General features: G+C 44.3%; 2 protein-coding genes across 7 annotated transcripts in view; one reads left to right on the forward strand and one right to left on the reverse strand.

Moving 5' to 3' along the window:
- The first annotated feature begins 615 nt into the window (after positions 1 to 615).
- GPRC5B (G protein-coupled receptor class C group 5 member B) lies at positions 616 to 16,694 on the forward strand. Of its 6 annotated transcripts, XM_085237710.1 has the most exons (5): positions 616 to 791; positions 5,041 to 5,153; positions 6,090 to 7,103; positions 11,590 to 11,702; positions 13,044 to 16,694. In XM_085237710.1, exons 3-5 carry the CDS (start codon positions 6,098 to 6,100, stop codon positions 13,086 to 13,088), a joined length of 1,164 nt encoding a protein of 387 aa, XP_085093836.1. In that variant the 5' UTR covers positions 616 to 791; positions 5,041 to 5,153; positions 6,090 to 6,097; the 3' UTR covers positions 13,089 to 16,694. The 6 variants fall into 6 exon arrangements, with proteins under 6 accessions (XP_085093836.1, XP_085093834.1, XP_085093837.1 ...); XM_085237708.1 differs by lacking the exon at positions 5,041 to 5,153; XM_085237711.1 differs by lacking the exon at positions 5,041 to 5,153 and having other exon boundaries at positions 6,094 to 7,103.
- The window catches only part of IQCK (IQ motif containing K), a 53,563-nt gene continuing 43,693 nt past the window's right edge, over positions 7,303 to 17,172 (reverse strand). Inside the window, exon 9 of the mRNA XM_085237716.1 lies at positions 7,303 to 8,262. Within this exon, the coding sequence (XP_085093842.1) occupies positions 8,237 to 8,262 (26 nt within the window). The 3' untranslated portion in view covers positions 7,303 to 8,236. The remainder of the gene's footprint in view (positions 8,263 to 17,172) is intronic.

Here is a 17,172-nt window from a genome sequence, read left to right on the forward strand (position 1 = left end):
GGGCGGGAGGTGCTGCCGCAGGGACGGCCAGCGTCTCGAGTCCAGAATCGGAACTTGGGGGAGGAGGAGGAGAAACGTGGAACTGTTCCGCTGCTGCTTTCCTGTCCGACCGCGGGGCTGCGGTGCTGCGGGACTGCCGGGCCCTCTCCTGGGCTCCGTGCTGGAGCGAATGAAGCGCGGAGCGCTCCGGACGTTCCTCCGCCGAACGCGGAGCTCCGTCCGAGAGCCGGGCGCGGGCGTTCGAGGCGGACCCGGGGAACGTCCCCGGCCTAGCGCGGATCTCAGAACCGCGCCGAAGCCCTGCGGCCGCCGGTGGTTTTCCACCCGCACCGTTCGGAACACGCGGGGCCGCCGCACGCCCGTGCCCCGCGCTCACATCACCGCACGGCAGCGCAGAGTCGCGGCCGCGGTACGGTGCCCGTGGAGGTGTATTGGAGGTGTATACGTGCCGCGCTGCACACCGAGCTCCGTACGCGGCTGTGTCTGTGTATGTGTGTGTGTGTGTGTGTGTGTGTGTGTAGGCGCACGACGACCGTCTGCACAGCCGCCACTGGACGCAGCGCAGCCGGGACACCCTTGGGCCGTGCGACAGCGCCGGGGCGGGGCGGTGGGAGGGGGCGGGCGGGCGGAGCGCGGCGGGACGGGCAGCGCAGCGCAGAGCCGCGCACAGCACCGCGCGCAGCACCGCTCCATGAGCCGCCGCCGGCGCGGGGGGAGAGCCGGCGCTGCGCTCTCTGACCGCCGCGCCGTGATGTGAGTGGCGGCGGCTGAGACACGGCCGCGGCACGGCGGTGAGTGGGAGAGCGAGCGGGCGGGCGGCAGGGGGCTGCCCCGGTCCCAGGCAGGTGCGCGGGCGGTGGGAGGCACGGAGCTGCGGCCCCGCTCCGCCCCGCCCTGCTCTGTGCTCGCGGAACGGCAACGGACAGCGGCTGGGGCCGGGAGTCAAGAAAGGGGATTAGAGGGGATATAGGGCGAGGGGGTGGAGGAGGGAAGACGATGAGGGGAGTTCGGAGACGGGGGTAAGAAGAGCGGGGAGAACGGGGGAAGGACAGGAAGGGAGAGAAAGCGGAGAGTGAAACGAGCGGAGGGACAAAAGAGCGGGGCCGGAGCGGGATGTACAGGACGGCGGGAGGAGGTGCCGGGGCAGGGCGGGGGGGCTGCAGGGCTGTCCGCGTGGGAGGGAGCGGAGCTCCGTGCGAGGCGCTGGGCCCGACCCGAGGGGGGACCCTCGCGCTGACCCCACCGCCTCGGTCGGGTCCGGAGGCGCGGGGGAGGCGGAAGAGGGGAGCGGAGGGGCGGCCCGGGGCGGAGCGGTGCCGCTCGGGGCGGCCGCGCCGCGGCTGTATCTCAATGCGGAGCCCTCGGTGTACTCCCGCCCCCCGCAGCCGAGCGGCGATGGGATTTAGTACTTATGTGAACCCTTTGTTTACGCCCGAGCTAATGGTTATCCCGCGGTAACGGGATTTCCTCCACCGAAGCTGCGCGCCGGGGTTGGTTACGGGCGGAGCGCTGAGCGCTTCTCAGCGGCGGAGCGCAGTGCGGAGGTGCTGAGGTGTTCTCGTCGTGAAGAAACCCGTCCGTGTGAGGTGTGACGTGAAGAGAAACAGTTGTTTGAGAACGAGCGGAGCAAAGGGAAGCATTGATCGCTTGCCATCGATCGCGCTCAGCAGCGCAGCGCGTCGGGGCTGACAGCCGCGGGCACCGCGGGCACCGCGGGCGGCGGAGTGCGAGCGAAGGGAGCGGCGGTGGCTGGGGGATCGCTGCGCGTTACGGAGAACGTCTCGTTCTGTGCGTTTCGGAGCGGGCCGTGCTCTGTGCAGCCGCGAGCGGTGCGTGCGTTCCTCTGGCACGGGGCGCCTTCAATCAGTGCTGTAGTTTTGCATCCGCAGCGCAATAGCAGCGTTAATTGTTATTCCAGAAATGAATCTCCCAGCAGTCCCGTCCTGGCTGGGCTGCTGCCGCTCCGCTGTCTGCTTCCGAGTCCACTCCTCACCTAGCAGAAGGTGCTGGCAGAGACCCCGCATTGTGATCGGGGGGTAGCAGGGGCTGGGGGCTCCTCCTGTGCTCCGTTACAGATTGATTTCCTCCTCTGTGGTTGGATGCATCCTCTTGCATTGCTTTGTTAACTTTAGGTCTGTAAAAAGGGGATCGGGTAACACAGCAAATAGTAAATACCATCACCTTACATCTCTGCACGGTTGTAATGTTATTTTTTACATACAGATAGTTGCTAGCAGCATACAGCATAGTTTTGACTGGATAGGAGATGTTTGCAGTCTGTAGCCAGAAGGCGTTAGCAATGGAAAGCCTCACTGATTTTTAACCATGACAACTTCAGGAAGAGAGTGGTGAGCTGTCCACAGCAGTGCTTTGTGCCATGCATGGGCCCCGTGCGAGTCACTGCTGTCACGGTTTGTGCACTGCCCCTACACCGCAGCACGGGGGCTGTGCCGGCTGCAGAGCACAGCGCCCGTTGTGCTGGAAGCCGATCCGGGAGTGCAGGCTGTGGCCCGGCTCTGCAGCTGTCCTGCTGTTTGCTTGCTGCTTGTTTCTGAAATATCTGAGACTTCTCGATTCATGTCGTGTGCTTGTGGTTGCTCTCAGACTCAGGTATGTTGGCTTAACCGGTTGTAATGAAATGTAATTTTGGAGGGGGATCTGAGGTAAAAAAAAAAGAGACTCGAGGTGATTCCTGCTGTGCCAGCAGTTCCCCCCTGCACTACAGGGAGCGTCACACTGCTGGGCACCACGCTGCAATGTCTCTGTGCTGGTCGTGCTCTGCTCCCACTGCAGCTCCGGTGGTGGCACAGCGATGTGTCAGCGCACTGCCAGGCTGTGAGCTCTGCTGAGAACTGATCTGGACATAAAGAGGAAGGAACACCGTTGTGCAGCCACCGATGTGTGCAGCTGCTGAGATGAGGAGCCGGTTTTGCTATGGAGCCTCGAGGCACACAGGCTCACCACCCACAGCACAGGCTGGAGGAAGCCACTGTTTTAATAACAAACCCACACTGATATCCTTTGCTTTTTCAAAACAACTTTTCTGGCAAAAAGGCTCTCTGGTTTTCCCTCACGTTTACTCTGTCTGTGGCTTCAGCTGAAGCTGTGATACTCCTGTGCCAGACTTGTACGTTGTGCTGCACAGTTCTCCCTGCCCACACAACGCTGTGGGTGCGCTGCCAGTTCCAGTGCTGGAAGGATTCTGGCTGACATCCCCGTGGGGCTGCTGACGGTGTTGGTTCTGACCCAGTCAGTCCGCAGTACACTGCTGTGATCGTGGATGTACCTATGGCAGTGGGGAGAAGTTCCTCCTATGGAGCTCTGCTTGCAGGCTTTGGTGGAGAAAGGCTCTGCGGGTCAGCACGGGTAGCTGACATGATGGGAACGTGATTCCACACCAGGAATACTGTCAGCAGTCCCAGTGAGCTCTTGTTTGATACTGCAGCTCTGTCAGTGCCTTCTGAGAGAACTACTGCTGATTTCCATCTGTTCTCCCGGAAGTAATTTCACAAATCAAAGTAACTTAGGAAAACTTCTCTTGAGTTGAACATCTCTGCCTTTCTGAGGATGTATTTTGTCTGAATTCTAAATATATTTTGACATAGATTCATTCCCCTTTTCCGGAAGGAACTGTTCCTTCTTGTAGGGGGAAATACTTAACATCATTAATCCTCCTTCCCCAAATACTTCCACATAGGAAGAGGAAAGAAGTGATGGGCTGACAATATGACTGCTTACCCATGCAGCACCATCGCCATGGAAACAGACTGTCCTAGAATAGCTCCATCACATGAGGGTTACATGACATGAATAAAGTAACCAGAAAACTGGAAAATATCTTAGAACTGGCAATACTTGCTCTTAATTCATTATCCCCCAGGTCTTTGGAGAGCAGTGGATAAACAAAGCCAGTATTAAAATCAATGTAGTGCATGTGTGTCATCACATGTATGTGAGAGGATAGTGGAAAACAAACGTGATCCTCATTTAAAGGGCTATTTGTTGCTTCCAGTTTGGGATACATTGTTTTAGAAGGAGTTTTGAATAATTTTCCATGTGAGCTCCTGCTTCTTGAAATTGGTACCAGTGGTTTTCAGCAGTGCACAGAAGGGACTGCAAAATTACCTTTGGAATGTTTCCTTCTAGTTAATTATGAACTCATAGGGCAAAGATTTATTGAGCATGACCATTTTCAGTAGAAAAATGATTCTATTTCACTGATGATTGATTTTCTTTTGGTAAAGTCAGTGCTTTTTATTGTGTTGTGATAGTCATTGGGAAACATAGATCAGACACAAAGAAGTAAGTTTTCTACTGATTCACCATAAAGAAAACTAAAGCTAGGTAGAAAAAGAAAACATTGACATGTCATCCCATCATTAGAACATGTTAGCCCTGCCAGCAGTGCGAGGACCCTTTCGCTCCTGTGAGCTCAGTCATTTCTTTCTTCTCATTTGTCCAGCCCGGATCACGTTATGTATCGTAGCTCCCACTGCAGAGATGAAGTTTTGTAGTAAGCTCTTTTTTTCTGTTGTGTGAATGAAGAGCATGAAGCCATTATGTGTTTATATTAGCCTGTTTGGAGTCTTGGAGCAGAATAATTTCTGTCATTTGTCTCAAGACAGAGACCTACAATGGATTCATAACTCAGTGAAAGGAGAATGAATGAACGTGTTTAAAGGTTGAGATCCTCGGATTTAACTTCGGTCATTAAAGGACTAGAACACGCAGGAGAAAACCCATCATTCTCATCTGTAATAGTCTCTGTGCTGTTTCATGCAGTACACGTGAATGGTTTTTGCATCAGTTAGGACTGATCACATCCAATATAACAACATTGCACCATTAATGAGAGTTGAAAATGGTTTAAAGTGAATGATTTAATGTTTCCCTTAACCGCACTTCTGATTTACAAAATGTCATTAGGCGGTCATTTAGGACTTGGTGTAATTTGCTTCTCTACTTCTTGCTCTGTGTCGTAAGGATGCCATGTGAGTAACGTTCGTGCCTGCTTACGTGGTGCTTTTCTCCCACACTCAGAGGCCTTATTCTGAGCATGTTAAGCTGGGCACACAGCTCACATCACTGAGCGTAACCCACCTGAAACCCATGGCACTACGCAAGAAAACGTCAACAGAAAGGTTTCCTATCTGGTACGTGTTGTGTTTACTGTCTGTGGGGCAGACTGTTCATTTAAAGGGTACATTTTTACAATGCCTTGCTTTGCTTGGTAAAAGCAAATGCTGTTACATACATCTTTTTAAACCACCTAATCCGTCTTCTTCCTAAAAGTAAGAATTTGTCCTGACTTGCTGGAATCTGTCCAGCCCAATGGTCCCGATGGCAAGTGGGGTTGCTGTGGTCCTGGAGAGTTTACAGTTGTTCACTCTGTAGCCCAAGGAGAGCGATGCTGTGGTTCTTGTTGTTTGTTTCATTTGAATAGCTTTAGATTTGCTAAGAAACACAAAGAGTCATTCATTTTTGATTAGTTGATTGATGACACTGCATGTGTGCGCCATTGTTGCAGAGCGTGGGGGGTTTCTCTAGCCAACCATTCCCATTTGCAATTGCAACCCAATACCTGGGCTTTGAAGGGAATGAATATTATAACTGCCTATTGACTGAGGAGGAAAAGAACATTTTCCTTTAGGAAAAAAAAGGTTTTGCTCTGTCAACATTCCGATAAAAGGAGCACGTCTGTGAAATAGTCTAATTCTGATAGTCCAGTGCAATTCACACATTCTTTAAGAACTTGAACCTGACAATAAGATACTGTAGATAATATATTACTTCACAACATGATAAATAATTTCTGCTGGCTGTGTTCTAGGATATTTGCAGGGACAGTGCCTGGGAATGTTTTCGATCAGTGCAAACACAGAAATGAATCAGTTTGCTCTGTGTGTTCAGCAGGCAAAAGTTTCTTTGAGGGAGGGCAGCAAAGGGACGCAGGGTTATGCTAATCCAGCTGAAAATCCCACACAGAAAAAAAGAGTAAACGTGAGCTACTGAAACAGGCTGTACTTCAAATTGCTATCAAGTCCTTCAGAGTGACCTGTGGCTAAACACCCAAATGTTTATTGTCTCAGACAGAAAAATGAAAACCTACCCAGCCATTGGTTTCTTCGTCCTCTTCGTCATCAGCTATGGCTCTTCTGAAAACTCCAGCACACCGAGAGGGTGCGGACTGGACCTCCTCCCGCAGTATGTGTACCTCTGTGACCTGGATGCCATCTGGGGAATAGTTGTGGAGGCGGTTGCGGGAGCAGGTGTGCTGACAACATTACTGCTGATGCTGATTTTGCTGGTGAGGCTGCCCTTCATCAAGGAAAAAGAGAAGAAGAGCCCCCTGGGAATGCACTTCCTCTTTCTGTTTGGGACACTCGGACTGTTTGGACTGACGTTTGCTTTCATCATTCAGGAAGATGAAATGGTGTGCTCTACCCGAAGGTTTCTGTGGGGAGTTATCTTTGCTCTGTGCTTCTCGTGCTTGCTAGCTCAGGCTTGGAGACTTCGCAGACTAGTTCGGCATGGGAAGAGTCCATCTGGCTGGCATCTGGCTGGTGTGGCCATCTGCCTGATGCTTGTTCAGGTCATCATTGCAACTGAGTGGTTAATACTGACAGTTGTCAGAGATAACAAGATGTCTTGCAGCTACGAACCAATGGATTTTGCTATGGCTTTGATTTATGTTATGTTCCTGATGGTATTTACCATGGGGTTTTCTCTTTTCACTCTCTGTGGAAAGTTTAAGAAGTGGAAGAAAAATGGAGTATGCCTGATTATAACGCTGTTTTTTTCCATTCTGATTTGGGTAGCCTGGATGACTATGTACCTCTTCGGTAATGCTGAACTAAAGAAAAGAGACAAATGGAGTGATCCCACTCTTGCTATTGCACTGGTGTCCAGTGGTTGGGTGTTTGTTATTTTTCATGCTATCCCAGAGGTCCACTGTACCATCCTTCCATCGCAGCAGGAAAACACTCCCAATTATTTTGACACTTCACAGCCAAGGATGCGCGAAACTGCTTTTGAGGAAGATATACAGCTTCCTCGGAGCTACATGGAGAACAAAGCCTTTTCTATGGATGAACATAATGCAGGTAAGAATTTACTATTCAGAACTTCATTTCTGTAGTAGCAAAGAAAATATCTGTGTAAGACATTTTTCAGGTGTCGAAAACAGGGCTTTCTACAAAAGCCATATTTTACACATTACATACAGCTTGCTTTTAATGTATTAATTAGGAAGTCACCGTAGTGGAAGGAAAACATAAAAAAATGTAATACAGAAAACAGATGTTTGGTTAAAATGTTGGATTTTTTTTTTTTATTTGGCTTTTTTTTCTTTGATAAACAGAACAATTTCAAATGTAACCAGACAACACCAAAAGCAGAAGAAAAACACAGTGGGAAAAATAACTTCTGTTTTAAAACAGTACAACATTTTTTGCCTTTTTTAGTTAATAACATTTTATATGAAATATGTTCCTAAAAAAAAAACAAAAAAACAAGAGATAAATTGAGTTCTCCATGCTACAAAGGCTCAGTCTCTTCAGCAACAGAATAATCACTATTAATCATACTACCATTAAAATAGGTCTCAGTGTCCTATTGTGACACTGGAAAAAAAGATGCAAGGTGGCATATAGACAAGTTCAAAGACAGTCTTTGTTCTGAAGACTTTAACGTGCTAACAAAATATGCACAAGCAGGTTTCACAGTAATGGTTGCTTTCCTTGACACAGCCATTGGATGACACAGAACAATGTGTGATGACATGTAAAGAAAATTTGCAATGAAAATGTTGGAGTGAGTACCAAAAAGGCCAGCAAACTGATTGCTCAGGAGATCCAAAGCATTGCTGAAATTTAAACACATATCAGAAAATATCCAGGACTGCTTATGTGAGCAGTGATGGAAATCCCCTGATGGTGTTGAGGAGAGTAGACTGTGTTCTGCTGATGCCTCACGGTTGGAGAAAGGATTTGGATACTACTCAAACTGCTTCAGTATCCAAGCCAATGGCTGCCACATTGCTATGGCAGTCCACAAAAGAAGTCTTTAATTATGTTGTACAGGCACTTTACCTCTTTATTTATCTCCATCTATCTTTATTTTCCTTGGTTCTTGATGTTTCCTCCGGATGTAGAGCAGGCATGAAGGAAAAGAGCACTCATGTGTGACAGCGCTGGGTCAGGAAGGTATTTTCCCTCCACGTGTTTTAGCAGCAGCTTCAAAGGTCTCCGCTTTGGATGGAAGCTTTGAACGGAAGGGAGTTAAGGTCTTGTGAGGACACAACAAGGCAGTGGTAAAACAAAATGTGGATAAAAGAATAGCTGTTCATTACCAGCGTTCCAAAGGAACTTCACTGCAGACTATAAATGCACCTCTATTTTATTTTACTGCTCTCCATCCCCCATTAAATTAATGTCATAGTAATGTAAATGCAGTGACTACAGTGGAGTTGTTTCTGACTAAGACAGATCTAAAGAAAAAAATCAGATCTTTCACCCTCCATTATTTTCATTCATGCCTACACTTAAAAAAGAACTGGAAGCTCCATTTAGATCTAATCGGTCAGTGATCAGGTTTTGTAGTGTCACTACAAAAGGGTAGACGTCTGACAGCTATAAAATCATTATAGTATCTATTATAGTGTACCTTAGGATGTTCTGTTCTAATCTGAATATAAAATAATTCCTTATCTGATTCCCTTGTTAATATTTATAATAATAAACGAATGTCATTCCTATCCTCGTGGCATGTGGAGGAAAAGATTGGATTTTAATAAATCAAAGGAGATTCATTACTCCTTTGCAGTGGTTCTCTACGTTGTGTGCAGAACCATGACAACAGGGTTTGGAGACATAACTTACAGTAGAGCATTAAATAGAAGTAAAAATACTCAAGTCACATATTATGGTGTATTCTCTTCTCTTATTCATTTAATTAAACTCAACTCAAGAATGTGTAATTAAGAGTTCAGAAATTAAGGGAAGAGTACTTTCTTCAATTATGCATAATAACAGTGTTTCAGATTATAAGCTCTACTAGCTGGAAGGTTTTGGAAGACGTGATTTATAGTTGGACTTGAAGGTCTTTTCTGACCTAGATGATTCTAGGGTTCTGTAACCAGAAATCAACTCTTAGTTCCCTGACTTTGTTTAAACAAATAGCTTTACTGAGAGAACATGCTTGGTTGAATGTATTTTCCATTAATTCATGCTGTATAAAGCAATTTTCTTTCTTTTTTTTCTTTTTCCTTTTTTAAAAGATTTTATCATTTTCAGAATCAGAATAACCTTTAAATTACAGGTTCAAATAAGCATGTATCCTCATAGTTTTTCTCACTGCCATTTAGCCCCAAGTCATAGTTACCAACAAGATCTGTTCTGTTCCAGGAATACCATTAAGTATTAGTAAGGCAAAATGGTCATACATTCAGTTACTTAACCATCATTTAAACAACACACTAATTTTAACATTCATATAACAGACATGTCAAAGTACTCAGAAGACTAACTTTCATTCCTGTGTCTTGTAAAAATATTAGTAAAGTATTTAGAATCCCTGAAAAAGGGTAACTTGAGTGAGCTCCCAGAGAACTGGAAGTGCAATGCACAGTAACAGGGCAGCTTCAGCAAAGCAAATACAGTTTGCTTTCTGCATGAAAAACCTGGGCATGAAATGTAGAGTTCTGCAGCTGTCATGAAACCCAAGCCTAAGAAGCTCTGCTGCTCTCCGAATTTCGTTTAACTGTTAGTACTAAAGTCATCCTCTGAGCCACCTACAAACAAAGCTAACAATTAAAAACACATAGGAGACTGAGACCTGACATTTGTTCAAACCTCCTTGGCAGTTTTTTTTTACCTACTGATCCTCTATATGACTAGATACATTTAATAATACCAGGAAAAGTACAAGAGAAATAGTAAAACCACTAGAAAAAAAAAAAATCCCCAAATGAGTATTCTGCCCACACACTTTGTCTCTGATTCTCACATTAGCAGAATTTTAGACTTCTGGCAATAATAACGAAGGAAAATTCAGCAATCTGGCTTTGAAGCTACTGTCTCAGGATAGGGTTGAAATTACCGTGCAAATTATATACTAGAATGTGTAAATATTTGACTGATAGCATGCATTATAAGGAGATCTTTTCTCTTTGTGTAATACTAAATACTCGTGCAGTCAGTTGTGTCTAAGGCACAGAAAGAAGCCAAACTGCAAAGAAGGAATGGTTAACCCTGAGATGGTTAAATATAAAATAAAGATACAGAACTGTGGGAGAACAGCAGATGAAAGCCTCTATTCTAGTGTTCTGGGAAAAAAAAGATGCATGTAATTCTGCATATATGTGAATTTTAAGTATAGAGTAAGTGAGGATCTGTATATATGTGAAGTCAGTAACTAAGCACTTGCAGGGCTAGATTTTTTAATACGTGTGCTAAGTCAGTGCTGTTCATCATCTCTGTGCACTACTCCCAGAGAGGAGAGAGCAGTGAACACAGGACTGTGCATAGCAGTAGGCTCCATGTAAATCCTGATGCACACACTGCAAAAATATTAAATCCTGACTTCATTAAGGTTTATGCTGAAATTCCTCTAAACTTAGTTCCTCTGTTTTCAGCTGGAGAGCATAGAATTGTAACTTGAATTGAATCTAAGTGGGATTCTTGCCCCAGGTGCCCAATCCAGCACCTTTTGCCAGCTGACAGATGGGCACTGCCCGCTGGAACCGCTCACGCAGTGCGTATAAACGAGCTCTGTTCCTCGGCCACATCTGAATTCAGAGAAGCCATTCTTTACCCCTGAAGTAAAAAAAAAAAGAGTACGTGTGTGCCAATCTCCAGCCTGGTTTAGACAGAAAGAAGCACATCTCTAACTCTGCACTCTTTCAGAATATACATCCTGAATCCAAACTTGTGCTAAAAGTCACGGAGAAGCTGATGTAGTTCTGCATTTGGAAGGACAGCCAGTGCCTTCTCTTTTGCTTCAGTCAGTGGCCATGTTTAAGCTATTCAAAAGCAGTATTTACTTCATATTTCTAGTTTCTCAGGGTAAATATAATCTGAAACATCTGGAAAGTCCTTACGTGCTAGTCATGCTGAAGTAATGCTCAGGGGGACTGCGAGCATGCTTGCTGGCTCAAGCAGTGCTTTGGATCTCTGTCTTCCCAGTTTGATTGAAAGCAAAGTGTAACAGCACTTCACTTAACCCCACTGTATCCAGACTGATGCGGAAAGCACACGGCAAAAAACATTGTTCAAGATGCATCATGCGTGCACTGACTGAGGATATTTAACTCCTGGTGAAATGAAACTAAGCAAATTTCAAGAAATTTTCCCCCATTCCACCACAAGCAGTTACGTTTGTGTAAAACATTGTTTTTTCTGAGATCCATCCCCAACTCTGTAAGAAAAACTGCTGTTCAAAGTCAATACGGAAACTGATACGGCAGCATAAAAGTTAAAACCAGTGGCACAGTTTCCAGTAATTGCACTGGAATCACGATATTTTATGACTTCAAAGGAGAAGCACAGCATTACTCGTGTTCCTAAGAACAGTCTCTCTTTTTAAACGCAGCGCTAAGGACGGCAGGATTTCGCAACGGCAGTTTGGGAAGCCGACCTAGTGCTCCTTTTAGAAGCAATGTTTATCAGCCAACTGAGATGGCAGTTGTGCTAAATGGTGGGACTGTAAGTATCAAAATGTGATGATGTACCGATATGTGCAATTGCTACTAATGGAAAAGCCCTCTGCATCTAGCTTGTTCAGAGCAGGGGGAAAGCTATAAATGCAAATTCGGGCAGCAAGTGTGCATGTAATGCTTCCCTCCCCCTCTAGAAAAGATGTCATTTGAAAGTATTTTGCATTTTGTTAGTTGTCCCTTCACATTTTGGACTGTAGCTTGGGAGGACCGAGTCCTTTGGTAACTCTACCTATTCAGTGACCCCTCTGAATTATATTTGTGTTACGGTTAACTATTAAGTGACATTTCTAACCTGATCTTTTTTCAAAACACTATGAATCACGCAAATGTTTGCAAGCCAGTACTTTGCTTTAAATAAGAATCATTGTAGCAGACAGTGATAGCCTCTCACCTAGTTTCCATTTTCTTGCAAATGTACATAATTCTTTGTAAGATACAGACGTAAAGATCTCTTAGAAATAAGAACAGTGTAGAATATTTTAATGATAACAACACTGATCTTTCTCTCTTAGGCAATAGTTTGGCATGCCATTATTCCATAGACTTGTCTTTTGCAGAATGGTAGCTATAAGAATGGCTTAGTGAGCTGATGCCAAACAGACCTTTCAAATGTTTCCAGCATTACATGTAATTTGCACTTAAGAAGTGGCATGTAGTAGGCATAATGCTGAAAAAGAATTTTCATCCCCATATTTTTTCATGCGTATCTATGTGCTTGTAAAAATTTATCCATGAGCACTCTACACATGAGTTGGGTTTTTTTTTTTTTAATTTTGAATCATGAGCTGATTCCATAACTCAGCCTCTACATTTAAAGCCAAATAATGCAATCCGAATGCAGGTCTCTTTGTTTGTTTGTAAGAAAATACCATTTTGTTTGGATTTAGTGAACAAGACAGACTAGATACAAGGATTCTGTTGTGTGAGTAATACAGTGGGAACACATCAACTTGAATAAAAAGAGGCTTGTGCTTTGCTGTCAGTCACGAATAGCATCCTTTTGATGCTTGGTTTCATCCATGCCTGTGTTTTCTGATAGCAGAATATGCAGCTCAGGGAAAAACAGTTCAAGGATGATGAGAAACTAAAGAATTTGTTTGGTCTTGTTTTGAGGTGGATACAAAACTTACTGGAGAGCACTGGATCATAATATGAGAGAGAAACGTGTATATAGCCATGGTTTTTACAGAGGTAAACATGCCATGTGGGTTGAACATGAGTTTCATTGTAGTGCTTTGCTCTGGAAATACTGTACATGTAGCATGGTAACACTGATTGCTGAACAGACCAGACCTCCCAGTTATGGGTTTATTATCCTTATTTGCAGATACCAACAGCTCCGCCAAGTTACACTGGACGACACCTCTGGTGAAAGGCTGTAGGCTGTAGAGAATAAGAATCCTTGTTGCAGAATTATTCCCTGGCAGTGTGTCTTTGAGGGAGGAATTGATACCAGTACCAGAACAAAGCAACAGAACATCCAGGAGTTTGCGAAATCCCACAGAGGATTTTGTGTAAATGTGAACACCGCGGAACGGATAAACTAACTGCAAAAAGAAAATTATAAGTCTGAAGCTAAATCTGAATTAAAATAGAGGTAGGCACACTTCAAAATGGAAGAGGGGGATATTGTATCCTGAAATGTAAGATATTCCCTTGTCTGTAACCAGTAACCAGTGTGCAAGGCAAGCCTGATTCTTTTCGTTGGATGCCAGCTGCTTGCAAACTACCCTCCTCTCACCTAAACTTAATTCACGTTGCCACAAGAGATTGCCACCACAGTGTGAAGACACACAGGATTTCTTTCCATCTTGCTCCTTTTCCTTTCATTTGAAATGTCATGAAAAGTATATTGTTTGCCTCATGATCCAGCTGTACTGGAACATCACGCGTTACCGCTCTGTGGCAACGCCGTTACCATCACGCTGTAGGTTGACACTCTTCTCTTTAAAAAGCTCGTGTATGAGAAGCAGTTCTGGAGAGATGCAAGGTGTGTGTGTGCTTTATGTGAGCGCAGGAGCTTCTTGAGGCAGAGGAGTGCAGGTCCAGCATAGGCAGCTCTTCGGCAGCCCAGAATTGGATTCCCTCCTGTTCCTCAGCCTGGGTGTGAGCAGAGTTGCACGTTCTCACTTCTCCTACAGAAGAAGCCATGAAAGGAATCTGTGGAGGGATACGCTTTGCAAAGACTTAGCTGGCGAGAGAACGTGACTCGTGTTTGCCACGAGCGCGTTGTGATAGCAGATGAAGGGTGGTGTCCATCGGTGCTGGTGGGCCGAGGTCTGTCCACAGCGGTCTGGAGTCTGTCCGTGCTGGTGGGCCAAGGCCGGCGCCCAGGGGGTCACTGGCAGCTGCAGAGCACCGACCGCCTGTCGGGAGGAACGCGGTGCGCGTAGGGCTGAGGCTGCTGCTTCCAATCCCTGTTTGTTGTATGGGTAGTCTCATTGACTGCGGTTGTTTGTGCATTTAATTGTGGTTGTGCATTTTAGTGCCTAGGTGGTAGAATCTCCCTTCTGGAGGTGGTTTGTTGTTGTTTTTGTTTTTTTTTTAAGGTGGTTTCTTCCTTAGTCATCCCCTCTGCCTACACTTCTTTGAGTTAAAATATGGCAGACTTTCTCAAAGCTTTTTATCTTTGTTTTCTCCGGGTTATTTAAAAGGTTCCCATTGCCCATTGTTTGTGCCACGATTTTCATTATGTTTAAGCTGTCATTCCTTTATTTAACATTTAATACATATCGGACATTGAAAACATCACCGTATCCTCACCATTTGGCCAATGTTAATCTTAGCTTTCCTGAATTCTAAAAGCAAATTGTTTTTACTTGAGGGCACAGGAAACATTTAACAAATAAACTTTGCATATGATATAATAAAAAACTATATTTTCAAACTAAAAAAATATAATGTACAAATAACCGAATAGCTTAGTAGCTTCACAGAAAGAAGTTACTTGCTGTCTACTGCAGAAGAAAGACAAGTATTCTATTTTTCAAGAGTCTTCCTGATTCTACACTTGCCTCCATTTCTGCTCAACTAGGAACCCAGTCCTGCAGACTGTACTCCCAGAAGTAGTCCCTTTGATACCAGTAAGTCTACATACAGGTACAGAAGCTGCAAGACCAGTCCCTAAGTGTTGCACACAGATATACGTGTGCATGTGTGTATATATATATATATATATATATATATGAAGGAATATATGTTGCCATTCTTGCCAGGGTCATCTTATAAGGTTTTACTTCATAGCTCTTCTCTTCCAGAAGCAATGTTTTTCTGTCATGCATGAGTAAAGGAACATGTTAGCTCCATGTTGGATATTCCCCCCTGCCCTTCCCTCCTCAAAGCAAAGGAAGCATGTGCTTGTTTAGGGATTGCTAATTTATTTTGTAACTAACTAGATGGTCTAAGTAACCAAGTAGGGTAGGGGTGGATATTGCATGCCATCCAATGACTTAGAAATACATTTGCTTTGTTAAAAGCAAAGCTTTAACTAAAGCTTAGCATTAAAGATAGCATTCATGATATTTACCCTGAAAATGCATCACTTTGAACAATATAAAACCTGTTTTCATCACATGCCTTTTGAGTTTTACTTTTAAAAATCAAATTTAAAAAATCACAAAACTCTACTGTAAAAACATATAAGATGACCATGGCATAAATGGTAGGACAGTTTTCTTTCAAAAAGTTTATCATGCTACAACCGAGATTTAGGAACTGCAATACAACTGTTACAGACCTTGGACAAAACTTTACAACATGTAGTTCTCTTAAGAAATGTTTTTTTTCTAGATGTGACTGAATTGATAAATAGACTTCCCAATCCTGTTCCTAATGAAGCTGATTAGAATTTAAGGCCTTATGTAAGGATAGGGCCAGATCCTACAGGCTGCTACTGGCATGACTACTGTAGCTGGTTAGTCACTTGGGCCCTTCACAGGATAACTAAGTGGCAGGATTGGTCTTAATTTGTGGTGGTGAGGGTGTGGCAATAGATTAGGAAGGTCTTTATTTTCCAACTCTGTACAATTAGTAATAAGCAACTTTTTTTTAAGTCACTGGTTCGTGATGTTAAACGCCCCAAATAAAGATGTGATCAAAGAAAGGCACCTTTATGTTAGCATATATTCTGTTACAGTCAACAATTTGTTTACTTTTGCCTTTTATGAGTTATCTAGAATGTAGAGCATCTGTGAACAACATAATAAGCGTAAGCACAAGCCTTTCGCAGGTCAGTTAATTAGGATTTTATAGTATAAAAGCTACTGCGTTGTCCCTTGATGGCTGTGTGATCATGGTGTTTCCATACAGAAAAGTGAAACTGTAAAACATCTGAAAAAATTGTTACCAGAACAAGATTTTTAATAACTGGCTTCTGCAGCGGCCAAGAAAAGAGTTCAGAGCCATAATTTTACAGGTCCTGTCCTGCTTTCAAAGGAGCTGAGGGCGTCTGACACTGGCCGGAAAATATGTAGCATCTTCAAAACAGCACTCTCAGTACATACACTTGTTTCTACAAACAAGGTACATGAAATATAGAAATAGTTGCATCTGTTTTTAGTGTAAACACGGGCATCTTGGTTGGCTTTGGAGCTTGATGCCTTGGGCCTCATCAAAGGCAGTGCAAAAGGGAGCATTGTAGCTTTTATAATAAAACAATTGGACTACTCTACCAACTTACAGGATTACAAAGCAGGTGCTTTTTATTAATTGTTGAGAGCTAAAGCTCATTTTTGATAGATAATATATATTTATTAAATGTATTAATAGTGTTTTATAACATACCCTTTTTTTCCGCTGATTGTTGCATACACTGGTATCTTATTAAGTACATCTTTAAAGGATTTTCAAGACAATCAATGCGTACCATGATGTCTGTACATACATATACAAAACTACAAAGGTTGTAAAGCATGGGCAAATGTTTTATTTTCAAAATGCTGTTCTTAACGAGAATAAAGGCTTTACTATTTACTTACAATGCTTGTGTTAACTCGGTGTTAAAACCCACACTGAATTTTGCTGCAGAAGCTAACTTCTGGTGCTACAGATAGTTTTATCCTGCAGTGACACTATGGGTGCGATTCTGCAACGTGAGCTAAGTTGAAGTGAAGGAAGCTAGCTCCTCCACCTTTGGTCACATTCCCACACTTGCTCCTGGCTCTGGCATCCACCAAACCCTCTGCGAGCCACTCAAGGAGCTGTGCAGACAAACTCTTAACACTATTGCTGATTTTTATTCTTCCAGTTGGCTCAGCAGTTTCCTGAGCTGGCTCTAGTGCTGATGCCTGTGAAAAGGAGGGGACAGGACCACACAGCTGCTGTCTTACCAGATCTTCCTGATCTGGTGAAAAGCATCAGCATCCAAAAGAAGAAAAAAAATGTGGGGTGGGTACTGGCATAACAGTGAATCAGAATCATAGAATTGCTCAGGTTGGAAAAGACCTTCGATATCATCA

This window comes from Meleagris gallopavo, chromosome 16, assembly GCF_905368555.1.
Source record: "Meleagris gallopavo chromosome 16, MGAL_WU_HG_1.1, whole genome shotgun sequence".
Classification (NCBI taxonomy): Eukaryota; Metazoa; Chordata; class Aves; order Galliformes; family Phasianidae; genus Meleagris; species Meleagris gallopavo.